General features: G+C 39.5%; 1 protein-coding gene across 18 annotated transcripts in view; it reads left to right on the top strand.

The window, feature by feature from the left end:
- BMAL1 (basic helix-loop-helix ARNT like 1) overlaps positions 1 to 15,241 on the top strand; it is a 50,107-nt gene that overhangs the window by 9,282 nt on the left and 25,584 nt on the right. For 8 of the 18 annotated variants that reach the window (XM_072039449.1, XM_038180317.2, XM_038180330.2 and 5 more), the window contains 3 exons: positions 5,978 to 6,075; positions 13,848 to 13,972; positions 14,679 to 14,826. In XM_072039449.1, coding sequence (XP_071895550.1) covers positions 14,687 to 14,826 — 140 coding nt within the window. In that variant the 5' untranslated portion in view covers positions 5,978 to 6,075; positions 13,848 to 13,972; positions 14,679 to 14,686. The remainder of the gene's footprint in view (positions 1 to 5,977; positions 6,076 to 13,847; positions 13,973 to 14,678; positions 14,827 to 15,241) is intronic. The other 10 variants (XM_072039451.1, XM_038180323.2, XM_038180324.2 and 7 more) reach the window with 2 other exon arrangements.

Below are 15,241 nucleotides of genomic sequence, written 5' to 3' on the forward strand. Positions count from 1 at the left end.
CACAGCTGAAAGGTGAAGCTGGGGATTAGCACATCTTGCAAACATGCTGTCAATAACAAAGGTGTAAACATTTAGATTTGCAACTTCTCATCTAATAAAAAATATGCAAGTTGTCACATGAATCCCACAAAGAGAGGTTTGTACTGTTAAAAGTCCATGTATTAAATAAACTAGTTAACTGATTCACGTGATTACTCTCTGATCTAAGCAGGGATTAGTCAGTAGTGTGGTTTCTGGCAATTTCCACCTGTGTTTGTCCTTGATGTTACTCTATTCAGGATCCTTATTAATCACATAATGGTGGAAGGTACTGTTGGGAGAGCCGAGTGGAGCAGGTTGGTCTGTTTAATTATCACTCCAATAGCCTGTGTTGCTTGATAAGATCTTACTTAAGAAATACGTGTACCATTTCTAACTAGTTGTCAAACGGTCATGTGTCTATATATTAAACTAAAGAGATGACAACAGTCTCGGAAAGCTTATTTTGTTTGAAGTGACTGGGAGGATTTTATTGACCGGCTGTTCCCAGTGCCATGTTACAGAGAGCTGGACAAATACATTTTTGAGTTAGTAAAGAAGGATATCAAGCTGGACTAAGGTAGCTTAATCTCTTTATTAATTAATCCTGATATTAAATTTGTCCTAACTTTAAAACTTTCCTGTACTTCAGAAAGTTTATAGAAAACTGAAAAGGATTCAAGAGAGAAACTGTGTTTTGCAAATACAACCTTACAGTGGGAGATCAAAGAAACATGACAGTTTAGTTACGGGAAGAAAAAGCAATTAATTGAATTCATCCTTTAGCTGATGACGTGACAGAGGTACCTGGCAGCAGAAAGTGAAATGAGGCTCAGTAGCTGATGGCTAACCTACTCAAATACGGACTAGAAAGGCTGACAGTTTTGAACAAGAGGAACTAAGCTTTGAAACAGAAAAGATGGGAGGAGGGTAATAGATTCTTGCAACCTATCAGTTGATCTGCAATATCTTTCTAAAATAAACTTTGGCCTGAATTACAGCTTATCAGTTTGTTGTATAAAACAGCAAATGAGGTTGTTTGCTGCCTATAGCAGGGGAGATCAGAATACATGATCATAAAGGGGAATAAATCTAACCAAATCTTGTATCAGTATTAAGATAAAAATTGTATGCTTTTCTCTGAGTTGCGTTGTTCTTGAGCAGAAGGAAGCTGAGGGGGACACAGCTTTAACCAGACTGTGAATGAAGGGAGGGCTAGGAAGACTTGCAGCAGAGAAGGGGAACATCTGCAACGACTCTTATAACCGTTCTACAAAACAACTTAAAAGTTAGAAGGCTAAAAATATTACTGGGATATTCATACTGGTATTCAGAAAAGCATGGGTAAAGTGGAGTATCTTAGAGGTTTTTGTTCAGCAGTACTAGAAAACAAGGCAAACCTTTCTTTGACAGAACCCTTTGAAGATACCTGAATGGGCTTTAGCAGATATCCTTAAAAACACTTCAGTGGAGCACCAGATTAGCTACTGAGGAAACATACATGCAAAAAAGTATGTATTTCTCTAGTAAGTGTAGGCAAGCTAATGCACAGAACTCTAGATCAAGTGCTGAAGTGAACATTGCAGGAAAATAGGACCCTGAAAAAAGAAATACTTGTTTATAGTGATTAATATATGATCCCCTGAAAGATGGGATTCTTTTCTATTCTAAGCCTTTTTGTCTCCCCCCTTCCCCCCCCCCCCCCCCCTTGTGTTATCAGTAACAGTTTCCCTATTTTGCTGGCTCCTTTGGCCTCTTTAAAAGAGAATTGTGAGCTGTAGTCAATGATTTTAAATTTCATTTAATACTGTAAGCTAGACTTCCATAGAGTGGAGAGCTGTGTAGTAACTCAAGTGCTTAGGCTAGTGAAGAATGGGACAGTCGTCCTGCATGTTTGGTTTGGGTAGTTTGTGCCTAATGCCTTTTATGCGGTATTTTACGTACTATTCCTTTTAGGCACTGTATCCAAATTTAGTTGTCTGAACTGGGTTTTAAATTCCACTTATGAAAGCAAACACCCAATGTATAAATCTTATTTTCTATATTAGAGTATTATTTCTGATAAAGTAAGCTTTTACCTTTGCCTTGCTAAATTCTGTTTACCAAGTGCTGAATTTAAATCTTTCACCTGGCGTTAAGTGATGTTCTGCTGCTGACTGCAGGTTAGCTGATATAAACCTGAGATTACCTCAAACAGTTTTTGGGGAATGTTGTGAGAATAATTTACATTTTCGCTGTGGATATTTATGAAAGCATGTTACGTCATCCTTGAAAGTAGAAGTTTTTCTTGAATACTTAGAAATTTGAGATAACAGTAATAATATATCTTCACTAGTACGAGAAGAAGGTAAGAGTTGCATGCTGTAACCCAGACTTGATTACTGTAAAGTCCTACCTCAAGCAGTGGCTGTAAGTGGCCCGGCAAAGAGGAGGATTAGGACAAGTGTAGGCCCCCAGTTACCTTCAGACTTCCTGAGCCAGGCTTGGGATCCCTCAGCACCGTGCCTTTCTGTGAGCTGGTCTCACCTCTCTGGCAGCCGGGTGAACATTTAGCCTTCAGGTTATTTGCCTGGGAGTTTCCACAGTCTTCCACCTCATGTGTGAAGGGCTGTGTTGTTTTTAACCTTTCAACCAAGCTGTGTTTGTCCCTGTGACTTGATCATTTTGTAGACGTTGGTCTTGCCTATTTTCTAAGCTGAAGAGTACTAGCTTAATTCATTGATTGTTCCTTATATAGAAATCATTGCCTATCTTGTTCTACTGAGTGAAGCTGGAAAGTTTTCCATTTTCTAATAAGTTGGATTTGTTGGATGGTATCCAAGCTGTCCTCCGTACTGTTCAGGAACTGTAAATAATTATGAGCATTTGTAAGTGGTAACCAATCTGAACCATTATTAATATTTGGTACAGATCTGCTTGTGGAATAGGATCATCTAACCCAACTTAAACTTTCTGTGGAGGAATGTGAACTGTCTGGTGATCCTTACAAGGTCCTGTGGGATTGGGCTGTGGAGTGCTATTCTGGAATACAACAATGGGCTGGAAAAGCTTCTGCTTGCAACTGTCAGTTGGATGTCTGCTCTGTCTTGTATCTCCTCTTCATCTGGGGGGGAAGGAGCTGCTGCTCCCTGCATTGGGTGGGTAGGTGTTTGACCCAAGCAACAGCAAGCAAAACACAAGCAAACAAACCAACAATCTTCAGTTTTTACCAAGAGTGCTTTTGTATTTTGTTTTGTTTTCTGAATGAGTTTTCTTTCTCTTCTACCCCTGCTTGTTTTTGGCAGGATTTTTGATCTTTTTGATTTTATTTTTTTTTAATGTGCATGACATACTGTTCTTCCCCACTTGCCTTATTTTAATTTTTTTTAAACAGTCAAGATGTCTGTATAGTTTAAGGGCCCTATTAAGTGAATTCTGAGTTCCTGGTGTTTGTTACTCTGTCTTTATTTAGGGCTGTCTTGGTTTGGTGGTGAGAGACTTTGTTCTAAATATAACAGCAATTTTAACATGCTTTTTCAGTTCTGCATGTAATGTAAAAGGACACACTCAAACTTGACTGTTAATTGCAAATAGAAACTATAGTCTTACCTGCCTGGAAAATTTCAAGTCTTAGATGTATCTCTGGCAAGTGAATGTCACTGCTTTGGAAACTTGCTTCTTCTCAACATCAGCATTAATGTATAGACACACAAAAAAAGGAACGTGGTTCATCAGCATTTTCTGTCAAGGGCTTTCCTATTGCTTTATGCCTTTCACAGAAAAATAAAATTCATGCTCACACTGAAGCAGTGAACAGAGTGGATAGGAAGCCTCCTCTAGCAAGCCTATATATTCATAAGTTGTCATTCACAATAGAACAAGCTCCTGAAGTAGAGAAAATGTCACAGTGCAGGTGTGGATTAGTAGAAGAGATCAGCACACCTTGCCTTACTTAAACCATGTGGGGATTTGCATGTGAAAACAAATCCTGCTGTGAGTAACCTGCAAGAGCAGTTGAAGGATGTAACAGGGATATTGTAATTCACTGCTGTTGAAAGGGACTGTTCTGCTCCTTCCCATCTCCTGGCATGCCTCACCCCCTTCTTTGTGGTACTTCTGGGTATCATCTGACCTTTCCGTAGGATGGTCCAGCTTGCTAACCTCGCAGAAGACTGCTTTCTGTCAAGTTGTTACTCAGCCAGATGAGCAGATTGATTGGACACATTATGCAGACAGGCTCTGGGGACTGTGCAGTCTGTGCTGGAGTACTGGAGGGAAATCTGGGGGAAGGGAGACAGGGAAGAGAACAAAAAGGGAGCAAAGCCACTCCTGTGGCAGTAAGATGTTACAGCAACTATTCTGTAAAGGTGCTGTGAAGTTTTTGGTATGTGATGCTTATTCTGAGCTAAACAAATACAACTTTCCATGCAGGTTTGGGTGAGGTACGTACCATTCTGGACATCATTGTGTAAGACAAGAAATATTCTGCTTGGTTTCTCCCTAAATCATCACTTGTTTTGCTCCTCTGAGTCTTTCATTGAATACTGTGATTTATGAAACCTGAGAAGCCAGACTTTTCTGGGTGTTGGCTTTAGTGAAATGTGCATTGTGGGGTACCTGGGGCTCACTTTGGAGATGCATCCCATTGCACAGAGGTTCCAGTTTATCCCAGTAAGAGAGAAGGGAATGTAAAAAGCTGGTGTTGTAGAGAGGTAGAAGAAGCCAAGAATGTATCACCTATTGCATTCAGTATTTGACATGATGACACATATAACTTTATTTTTTATGTCCTGTTAAAGGACTTCTCTTAATAGTCATTTTGGTTTCATAGTCAGTTGAATCCTGTGGAAGTATAGGGCCTAAAGGAGGAGTCCTGAAGTTGTGCTTGCACTATCCTGTGGCAGTACTACTGTTGGCTGGGCAACTGGTTGGTTTATCTTCAGGCACAGCAATTCTCCTTGTAATGCTCTGCATCAGTGTCAGTGCAGACCCTAGGGAAGTGCTGGGAAATTGCCCTACTTCTCAGTGTTCACTGGTGTTGCACTTTGCCACTACTTTTTGTGAATCTCTCTGAAGAGCAGAGTATCAGATAATGCCTCAGTATGAGCTGTCATAACTTTGAAGTGCTGCCTTTCTAAGCGTTAGAGACAGATCGCTCATTGCGAAAATCCCATTTTTTAAATGGGAGAGGCTGTTTTTGAAACATTGAATAAGTCTGAAAATGGTCTGTGTATCTTTTCTTTCTTGATGCTTGTATGTTACATTCAGGTGCTGAATTGTTGCAGTGTCTCAGTTTTTACTATTTGGGTATGGATTTTAGTGGTAAATTGCACGAGTACAGGAAATAAAATTGTTAAACACTAATATAAATGATAAGCTTATTGTTGCTCCACATAAGGGGAATCAAGATACGTGGACAAGTAGCAAGTAGCTGGGGCTACTTGCATGAGTGTGTGTGTGCATGGAGAGGGTTGTTTTCTTAAAACTTGGAGTTTGTAAATAATTATAAGTTGTAAATTTCTCTATTTCCACACACAAACCTTGTTAACTTAACACTTGGTAAGCTGTCTTGTATGTTCTCCTGCAGGTTTTTTTTTTATTTTTTCCTTTGGAGACTACCTACTTGTATACTTAACAAAAAAGCTGTGATGTCTTTCTGCCCAAAAAATAGTGGGAGAATAAAAATGAAGCTGAGCCTTTAATATAGTACTGAAGTAGTCAGAAGGAAGAACTACTGGTATTCATATGGGTCTGGTGCATATGTGTTTGATAGCTCATTTTGCGTAAAGTTAAGTTAAAAAGAACTTTTGATAAACCAGTGGGGAAAAATAAACCTCACAGAGATACGCATGCTGGAGGAAACAGTTGGGTGGGGAATACCCTTAGCTTGGTTCCAGGCAGGCTGAAAATATCTTGCTTTTCCCAAGGCTTTCTTTGGGACCAAAGGGAAACTGACAGCCTGTCAACTTTTCTTTGTCAGGCTGGCAGAGTGCTGATAGCAGGGACTGCTTCTTCCAGCCGGAGATGGAATTTAACAGGACCAAAGGGACTGTGAAAACCTGGAAATGAAAGTGTAAGGTATAAATATAACCCATGCCTACACTCCTTTTAGTGATATTTTTGCCCTTTTGTTTCTGTACTTTGTTCTCTGAAGATACAAACTCTGTTTTTGACCTGTTTTCTATTAGTTATGATTTGCTTGGCAATAGGTCTCTGAATGAAAGGTCTCATGCATGCCAAATGTGTTTAGGTTTGTTGTAGTAATAATGTGACTGGAAAACAGAATCAACTGTATGCAGTATGTCTGACAATGTTTGGAACAGGTAATCTGAAAAAAAGGAAGATCCAGGAAACTAGGTTTGTCACCTTACTTAATGTACCTGAGGGACTAGAAGCAGTGTGTAGCTCAGCCTGTTAAACTGACAAATAGCTAACATCCCTGAATGCAAAAACTTAGAGTCAGATGAGGAGATATTACATAGGTAGTATTAGACACAACAGAGCTTGAATGTATTGTCAAGTTTTTTTGCCTACAGTTCTTCAGTATGAGGAGGGGACAAGAAAATAAAAACCTGATGAAAGCGCACAGACAGATTCTGAGATCGGAAGCTGGGGTAGCTAATAGTACTAAAATAGTGCTTTGCCAGTGGAAAAAAAGAGTAGTGGATTGAGCAGAAGTTTGTTCTCACTTCAGTCTTTAAATCAAGGCATCCTATTGCAAGGTATATTAAAGCACACACCAAAGCTTGAGGAAGAAATCCTAGAATGGGTTTTGTGGTGTGCTATACCACAGATCAGACTGGGTGTCAGTATTAGGTGTTTGATATACATACAGTTTCTGCCCTTTAAGTAAATGAGAAAGTGTTTTAGAAGACTGATGCTTCATATGGAGCATTAGAAAACACATTTCATAGAACACTTTAGAAAACACATTTCGTAGAACTTTGTGTGAGGCTTTTGTTTTATTGCCATTGAAAGACAACTTTGATGATGATGAACTGCTGGCAGAATACTTGCCAAAATGTGAGGATACAGGAGCTTCACTGAGACACAGCAAGGAAATCTTAAGCTCACCCAGAACATATCATGGTCATCAAAATAGTTAAAATGAGCAATCAGGCTTTGTGACATTATTAAACTCTAAATTAGACTTGTATTTAACTGTGTGAAACTTAGCTTATTCAGTTTGGATAACTGGAGGGTGCAGATATCCTTAAAACTTGTACCTGAAGCATCTCTGCAATAAGCCGGTTCTCATCTGTAGGAGTAAGGTGAAATCTGGAAACAGAAGGCTGTATCTTATGGAGTGCAAGTGCAAAGTAGGCATTGCCAGTTGTGCATTAACGATGCGCTGATTTTTAAGTTGTGGGAACATAAGGAGTGAGTTAAGTAGCTTACCTACTTTTCTTATATGCTTCTCCTGCTCTGGAAATGTCAGTCCTGGTTGTGTGCAGTCCTCCTAAGGAAGATTTTTTTTTTTAATTTCTTCTTTGAAGTTGACTGCACACTGCAGCACAAGATAAGACATTTTGTTGACAGTTCAGAAGCAATGTGTACAATTTGGTAGACTTCACAGAGCCACTGCCTCTTCAGTTGAGATTGTTTGGTACGTTTTTAGTTCCCCCTTCCCTCCCTCCCCCCCCCCCCCCCCCCCCCCCCCAAGGGTTCCAATCAAAACACACTGGAAGTACATTAACTACTACAGAGGTCACCAACTGCTTTGATGAGGTTGTTACTTAAACCATGTTTATTCTGGATAATTGATTAACCTACTGGGTAGGATGGATTTCTTGCTGTCTTTCAGCCACTCAAAATCCCTTGGGTGGCTTAGGGTTGTTAAAAATGAGGATTACATTCACTGGAGTGAGTATCTAGCATGGTAACACTGACAATTCAGCAAAGTTTATATTTGGGTAATTGAGGGGATCGATTTTTATATTTTAACTGTGTAAGGGTGTATCACTACTAGCAGACTAATAAATTTGGACATTAAATAAATAGATAGCTAGCCCAGAGGACTTAAAGCTTCTGTTGTCTTTTCATTTTAGTATTTTTTTTTTCATTTTCCCGCCCTGTAATGTTGAAAATATAGTACTGTGTTGCTTCCCACACAGGCACAAAGTCTTCTGAAGGACTGGAATAAATTAAGATTAAATACTACATCTTAATACAGATTTTTGTGAGTTTATTTTATCAACGTTTAACATTGGTAGGCCCTGTTTTTAAAGATAAAATATAGCTATTTTATTCTGTAACTTACACTACAGAAATTTTGGGGTGATATGCTGAACAAAATGTCTATGGTATTGTCTTAAAGTAAATTTTTTTTTTGTCGCTTAAAAAAATATATCAAAATGCTTGATATCAAGCTCAGCCATTTTCCTGCAAGCAGCTGTTCTCCGAATAACTGCTTTTTGTAGCTGTGTTCATGTCCAGTGAAGTCACACTGGATGTTTTGATGAGCAGGACCTGTTGTAACAAGGCATCTGAAGGCTTACACTAGATGAAACTTTTGGTGATAACTGGGACAGGCTGCCCAGGGAGGTTGTGGAGTCTCCTTCTCTGGAGATATTCAAGGCCTGTCTGGATGTCTACCTGAGCAGCCTGCTCTATGGAACCTGCTTTGCTGGGGGTTTGGACCCGATGATCTCTCAAGGTCCCTTCCAACCCCTTAAATTCTGTGATTCCGTGATTTCCAACAGAAAGGCTTTCCACTGGGACTTCATCAGCCTAAAAGCAGGCACTTGTTCATGTTCTTCTCCAAGTGAAACAGACTAGATTTTTTTTTTTTTTTTAATATATATATTTGGTTCTTTTTGGAGAACCGTTCTGTTTTCCTTTTTTTCCCGTGCTGTCTGAAGCTTCATACCTACAGGTGCAGACAGTACAAAAAAGGAAGGAGTGACTGATAAGCCCCATGGGAGTGCTGCCAATCACAGGGAACTTGGCAGGCTGGAGAAATGGGTTGCCGTGAACTTTATGAAGTTCAGCAAAGGGAGGTGCCAAGTCCTGTATCTGGAGAGGAAAAACCCCGTGCATCGGTGCAGACTAAGGGCTGGCCGGCTAGAACACAGCTTGCCAGAAAAGATCTTGGAGGTCCTGGGGGACACCCAGTTAAGCCAGCAGTCACGGAAAGTTATGAAAAAGGCTACTAGACTCCTGGGCTGTGTTAGAAAGACAGCCCTCCTGGGCTCTGTTAGCAGCAGGCTGAGGGTAGCGATCCCTCCACCTTACTCAGTACTGGTGAGACACTGCTGTGGCCCTGGGTCCAGTTCTAAACTTCCAGCATAAGAGAAAATTGTTTTAGTTACAACTTCTAGGTTTTGGAACAACAGAGAAGTCTTTTGACAAAATAGCTGGAAGTAAAAGCTTTAAGTTCTTCCCCTTTTAAACAAGGAGAGATAGGGATCTGAGGCCTCTCTTGAGCTGAAAGTCCAGGTGCTTCTATGAAGATAAAATTCAGAATATTGTCCTATGGCTCTGTTACCACTATGTCAGTCTAGAAAACTCCTGCGGGGATGTGATGGTGTGACTGTCTTTTCTCATAGATACTAGCGATGAACAAACCTGGATTTGGTTGGGAGTGCATGTGGACACTGTATTGATCTATTGAGATCTGTTTAAACTGCCTTTCAATTCACCTCCTAAAGCTGAAAGATAGTGTTCCTGCCTGTAGACTTTTTCTTCTGTGCAGACTTTTTTCCTTAGGTCAGAATGATTCATCTTGTAGCTGGTTTAATTTCATGGGATGCCTCCCTCCAGCCTGCTGCTTTTTCCTTGGGGAAGACAGGGAGCATCTGTTTGAACAGTAAGTCACTTGAGCAGCTGAAGGCTGCTCATGCAGCCCATCTTGTGCAGGGCTGGGTAGTGGCAGCTGCTAATGTGAGAGGTGCAGGAGGCTGCTTGATCACTGCTGCTTTGCGAGCATGGTTACGGATGGGGTGGAAACATGAGCTTCTGGTGTTTGCAAAGAGCTTGGGTAAGGAAGAGCACCAAAATTCAGATGTGGCTTGTGGGCTGCCAAAGGTTGGTAAACACAGTATTGAGTGAGAGAGTGGAAAAAAGATGACCTCAACAAGCAAAACAGTAAAATCACTTCTTTGCTCCAGAGAGTGCTGCGAGATATATCTGCACACAAGATAATGCCATGGGGCATTTTATCATCTGGGAGTACAGAATGTTCCTGCAAATAACATTAGGAAGTTCAAGGAACACAAATGTGTCACTAAAACAAAACAGCATCAGTATGTTGGACAAATATGAGATATTCTTGCTGCTGCTCCTTAACTACTGAAGGAAAAGGAAAATACCATTGGTTTAGTTCAAAGACCTTCCTTTGATTCACACCGTTTCCTAATAAAGATTGTTAGATGTAGGAACCGCTTGTCACTTGCAGTAGCCATGCCCCTGTGTGCCTGTATGCATCTTGCATCACGGGGCACTTGCAGTCCTTGTGCTGCTGAGCAGAAATCTTCCATGGTTAGTCAGTGTGTGCACATCTGGAGTACACGTACACCCACAGCATGTCTTGGAGAAATACAGATAGCGGCGGTAAATGATCCTGTTCTATTTCTTACTCGTTCATGCTGTGACAGTTACTTCTGAGGTGGAGTTTGCAGTGAAGGGAAGAAAAAAAAAATCCTTTCTGTAGCTATTTGTTTTTGGTTTGAGTCGTTATGCACAGGGATGATGAGCATATTTTTAATTATTTCCTAAGGAAACCACACCACAGTTCTCCTCTATCGTTGCAAAAACATGCTTTAAGAAATGACACACTTCTGATTCATAAAGTTATGAATTACATTTCTTTTAAAATAAGTCTGTATTTTATGCTGGAAATAGCTGACTCTTCCCTGGGTGTAATCGAAACTGGTGGTGCTTACATAAAGAGGTCTTGACTCCTGAGTAGGTGCTTGGCAGACTTGGTTGACCTACTTCAGTTCTGACCTTGATTTGCTCAGAGGTGTTTATGTACTCATGATCAGCTTTCCTGCATCATTAAGCTAGTCATGTGACAGCTAACTTTTTTTTTTCTTTTTAAAGGGATGAAGAGGAAGATTTGTTTCTATTGACTCATTAGCCTTGTTATAGGGGGGTTAGAGAACGAGATTGGATGCAAGGGAAGGGAACCCTGAAGGAAGCAGTCCAAAATAGGCTGCAAAGAGACGTTGTCATGCAATTCAATGACAAAATATCATTTGATTCTCATCTTCGGGGGAATTTAGTCAGGAAGTGGCCTACATGGCATATTTTCAAGTAGGTCCTTGGAGTACTTTGGCAAGAGGGTAAGGTTTGTAACTGGAAGATTTGGGCTTTGTTTGTATGTATGGGTAATTACTGTGTTGCTTTTCATAGGGGATTTTTTGAGCCATTGAACAACTAGCAGCTTGAGACTGAAAAGCTACTAAAATATTCCCTTTTTGAGAATGTTAAGAAACCCTTGCAATAGCATATTTATCTGAACTGTTCACTGTTTATTACAGCAGGGCATACCAATTTTTGCTCTGATCATTGCGTTGACACTTTTTAACTTTAAACCTCATTTCAAGAGACATGCATGATTCTTAATTCCCATATTGCTGAAATGTAGGACTGTGGTTGTTAGAACGGGGATGAGCATTTGGGAAATGGCAGTAAAAGGGCTGACTTTAAAAAGCAGAATTCTCAATTTCTTTTCCTGTAGTTTTGCACTGCTTAAATGGTCAAGACACTCTAAGTAGCTGCTTTGAAACTGTCAAATATAGGCAATTGTTTAGATGATTTGAAAGAGCAGCAGAGTTGAATGGATACTTTTTTTTTTTTAAACTGCTTTGAAATTTATGTTTTGAGGTGAAGAACAAAGCAAAGTTTGTTTGCATTACAGCACACCGACGACTTGTGCAGTGTTCTCATTTTGAATCTGAAACTCTGGCTGTTGCAGGCATTTTGTAGAAGGAAAGAACTGTGTTAAATCTATTTTTCCACTATTCTTAATTCCAGCACATCCCACCCTGAGGTCTGAGGTCTTCCTAAGTGATCAATGAAATTACATTATGCGGTAAAATGTGAGTTCAACAAGTATGCTCGCATATGAAGGTGGTCAGAAGTTTCTAGTAGATGCATTACACAGTGCTCAGGGTTTTAGATTAGGTTCCGAGACTGAATCATGGATGTACAGTAATTGGACAGCATAAGAGGTAGTTTGGTGTCATAGTACTTTTATCGCTTTATTTGTTCTCCTTAGCCACAGGCCATATGAAGTATAGCTGTAACGAACTTCTGCACATCAGCTGAGGTCAAAGATAATGTTTTTGTATCTGAATCAAGAGCAGAGAAATGAGCAGTGACTGTGGCTTAACTGGAGGGTTGTAAATTAATCTGCAGTAATCTCATAAACCACAGTAACATAATCAAGTTTGTACTTTGTTGGGCTGCTTGAGTAGCAGAGATAAAGTAGACAACTAGGAAAGGACAGATAGGTGAAAGTAAGGCCTGGTCTACAAGTAGCCATATTAGTGTGCTAAAAAGGCTTTCTTGTAAAGTCAATTGTGGCTATGGAGTCAATGGCAACTCACAATTTGATTAACATTTGTGTTGCTTTAGCTTTTATCCATGACTTTCTGGTGCTCCCAACTTGCCAGGACCAGGATGTCCACACACTCATAAACACCTGACTCTTTTTCATTTTTGAGAAAGGACCACAGAGAAGCTGTCTGGTGAGGTGCATGGTGAGCCCTCAAAAGCAGTTTGGAAGGTCTGCTTGTAGAGCAGCAATGATTCTGTTGTTCACACATTGGTGGTATTAAGGCGATGACTCGCCTGACCTTGGATTTAAGCACCTTGATCCTGACTGTCATTACTGTAATAGGACCAGTGAGTCCAATACGTTAAACTTACTGAAATAAGTTCTGAATTTGCTATTCTGGCAGAGCTGAAGAAAATTATACTATTGACTTTGAATTTTGTGGTGTTTCTTTATCTTCTAACTCCTAGCATATCTGTATGTGGGATTCAGTAGATTTGGTTATAATGTGGCCACGTGGAGAGAATACTAGCATTTTAGACTTGAGAACTTCTGAAAGTGTCGTGGGAGCTTGCTGATCTGTGAGCTTGGGAAGTTCTGCTGGCATCACAGCTTGGAAAGGCAGACACAATGATCACAGATACGTTAACCAGAAAAGAGCATATCCAGAAGACTTTTAAAGATCTTGCAAGAGGCAGTCCTGAGATGGTTTTCAAGTCTCACATAGAAGTTTTGCTGAAAAATAAGTTTCTACGGAAGGAAGAACATTAATCTGCATGCCATCTACTAGGTATACAGTGTAGTTAGGAGACACAGTTATGACTTGAGTTCCCAGTATGGGGTATGAATTTTAAATAAAACTTGAAACATGCAGAATATAACAATAAGTTTAACCGTTCTTTTATTTGAAAATGGCAAGTGCTATTGAAGGAAAAATAAAATAGAAAGCCCAGCCCAATCTTATTGCTATGGCTACCTTAAAAGTAAGGCAACCAGGAGGTTTTTCTGTGTACTGCAACAGCAGTTTGCCTCGTTCTACTAGCATGTGACATCAAATAAGTTCAAATCTGCTCATTGTGAATGGAGGGGTTTTATGTAGTTAGCTGCAGGAACCAAAGAGTGATAAAGAGAGCCCAAAGGCAAGCGATGCTGAGGAGGATCCTTCTCTTGCAGTACTTGGTCTGCACATCCCAACACTTAACCCTTTTGATGATAGATGGAGCTTCTATATATTATAAGGAAATTAAAATTCAACCGTTGTGTTGCTAAAATTTTTTTTTCTCATTTAAAACATTTGCTGCTGTCAACAGTGTCTAAAACAGTGCTTGCTGCTTTTCTTCCCATTCAGGTTTTTGAAAGTACTTGACTAAACAGACTATGAGAAATGAAAATATTTTGAGGTGGTCAACTGCTTCAGGCTGAGCATCATCTTCTTCCCTCAGGTGGATCTAGGCTTCCAAGACAAGCTTTCAGGTAAAATCTCTTTTGTTTTACAATTGATGGCATTTAGTAATGGATAAGCTTTACAATGTTTCTTCCAACAGTATTAGATCTGCAGTCTAGAGGATTAAAATGTGTATCTCTTAGAGGAAAAAAGCTAATTGAATTCTTTTGTACCTTTAACTAGTCATCTTAGACCATCACTGGATTATTAGTTTTTTTTCATTTATGGATTCTGCTTTGATGGAGTTATTCATTTAATTTGTTTATTTTCTGTGGAAAGCTTTTGAATTCTGTTCCATAAAATCCAAGGGAGGTAGACCTGTCAAACCTTATGAACTTTGAGAATACCATCTTCAAATGAAAGAGAGACATGGTAAAATCAGCATTCCCACTAAGCAAAAGACAGACAGAACTTAGCCTTTGCTTATGTTAGGTAGCAGCAGTTGGCCTCCAGTTAAGATATGAGTAAACCTGGTTTAGTTAAGTCATTTTGACAGTTCTGTAAAATAATGTGTTTTGAGAATGGTCATGGCTTGTATGTAATATACAAGTAGATTAAAAAAAGAGAAATAGCCTATGTCTGTTTTATGACAAAAGCAAATAATGGGATTGTAATTTTTGCTATTGTAAGCTAATTTTTAAGCTTATACTAAACTTGAGATTTGTTCTGTGTATGAAAAATACGTATGTTTCTGGTTCTATTATGTGGCGGCATTTATCTTTTTGATAACATTAGACAATCCAATGGCAGACCAAAGGATGGACATTTCTTCTACCATTAGCGATTTTATGTCACCGGACCCTGCTGACTTGATCTCCAGTTCCCTTAGCACTTCAGGAGTGGATTGTAATAGGAAAAGGAAGGGAAGCTCTACTGATTATCAGTAAGTTGGATTTCTCTTGATTTAACCCTTCTGAAAAGAGGTTGCAACAGAACAATACAGTGGGGGTGACAATAGAGATATTTATGACATTTTTTTTTTTTAATAACCTTTTCCTGACAACCTGTTGTAAAGGCTGTAAAGAAGAAAAAAGCTATTATGGACTAAGAGGAATGTTCATTACTTAGTAATAAAAATAATGCCTTCACATTAGTGCAGCTAAAATTGAGGGCTATCAAATGAGGTATGGCTGAAGAAAGAAACCTTGGCTTAAATGAGGGGAAAAAAATTAATACTGACGAAGTGGACAACATGAAGGTTGATGATGTAGATCATTTATGTAGCAAATAGAAAGTCTCACTAACAGGAAGGATGCTAATAATTAAGAAGCAGAAGCAAAACTAGGAATAGTTCCTTC

This window comes from Anas platyrhynchos, chromosome 5 (genome assembly GCF_047663525.1).
Source record: "Anas platyrhynchos isolate ZD024472 breed Pekin duck chromosome 5, IASCAAS_PekinDuck_T2T, whole genome shotgun sequence".
NCBI classification, from domain to species: domain Eukaryota; kingdom Metazoa; phylum Chordata; class Aves; order Anseriformes; family Anatidae; genus Anas; species Anas platyrhynchos.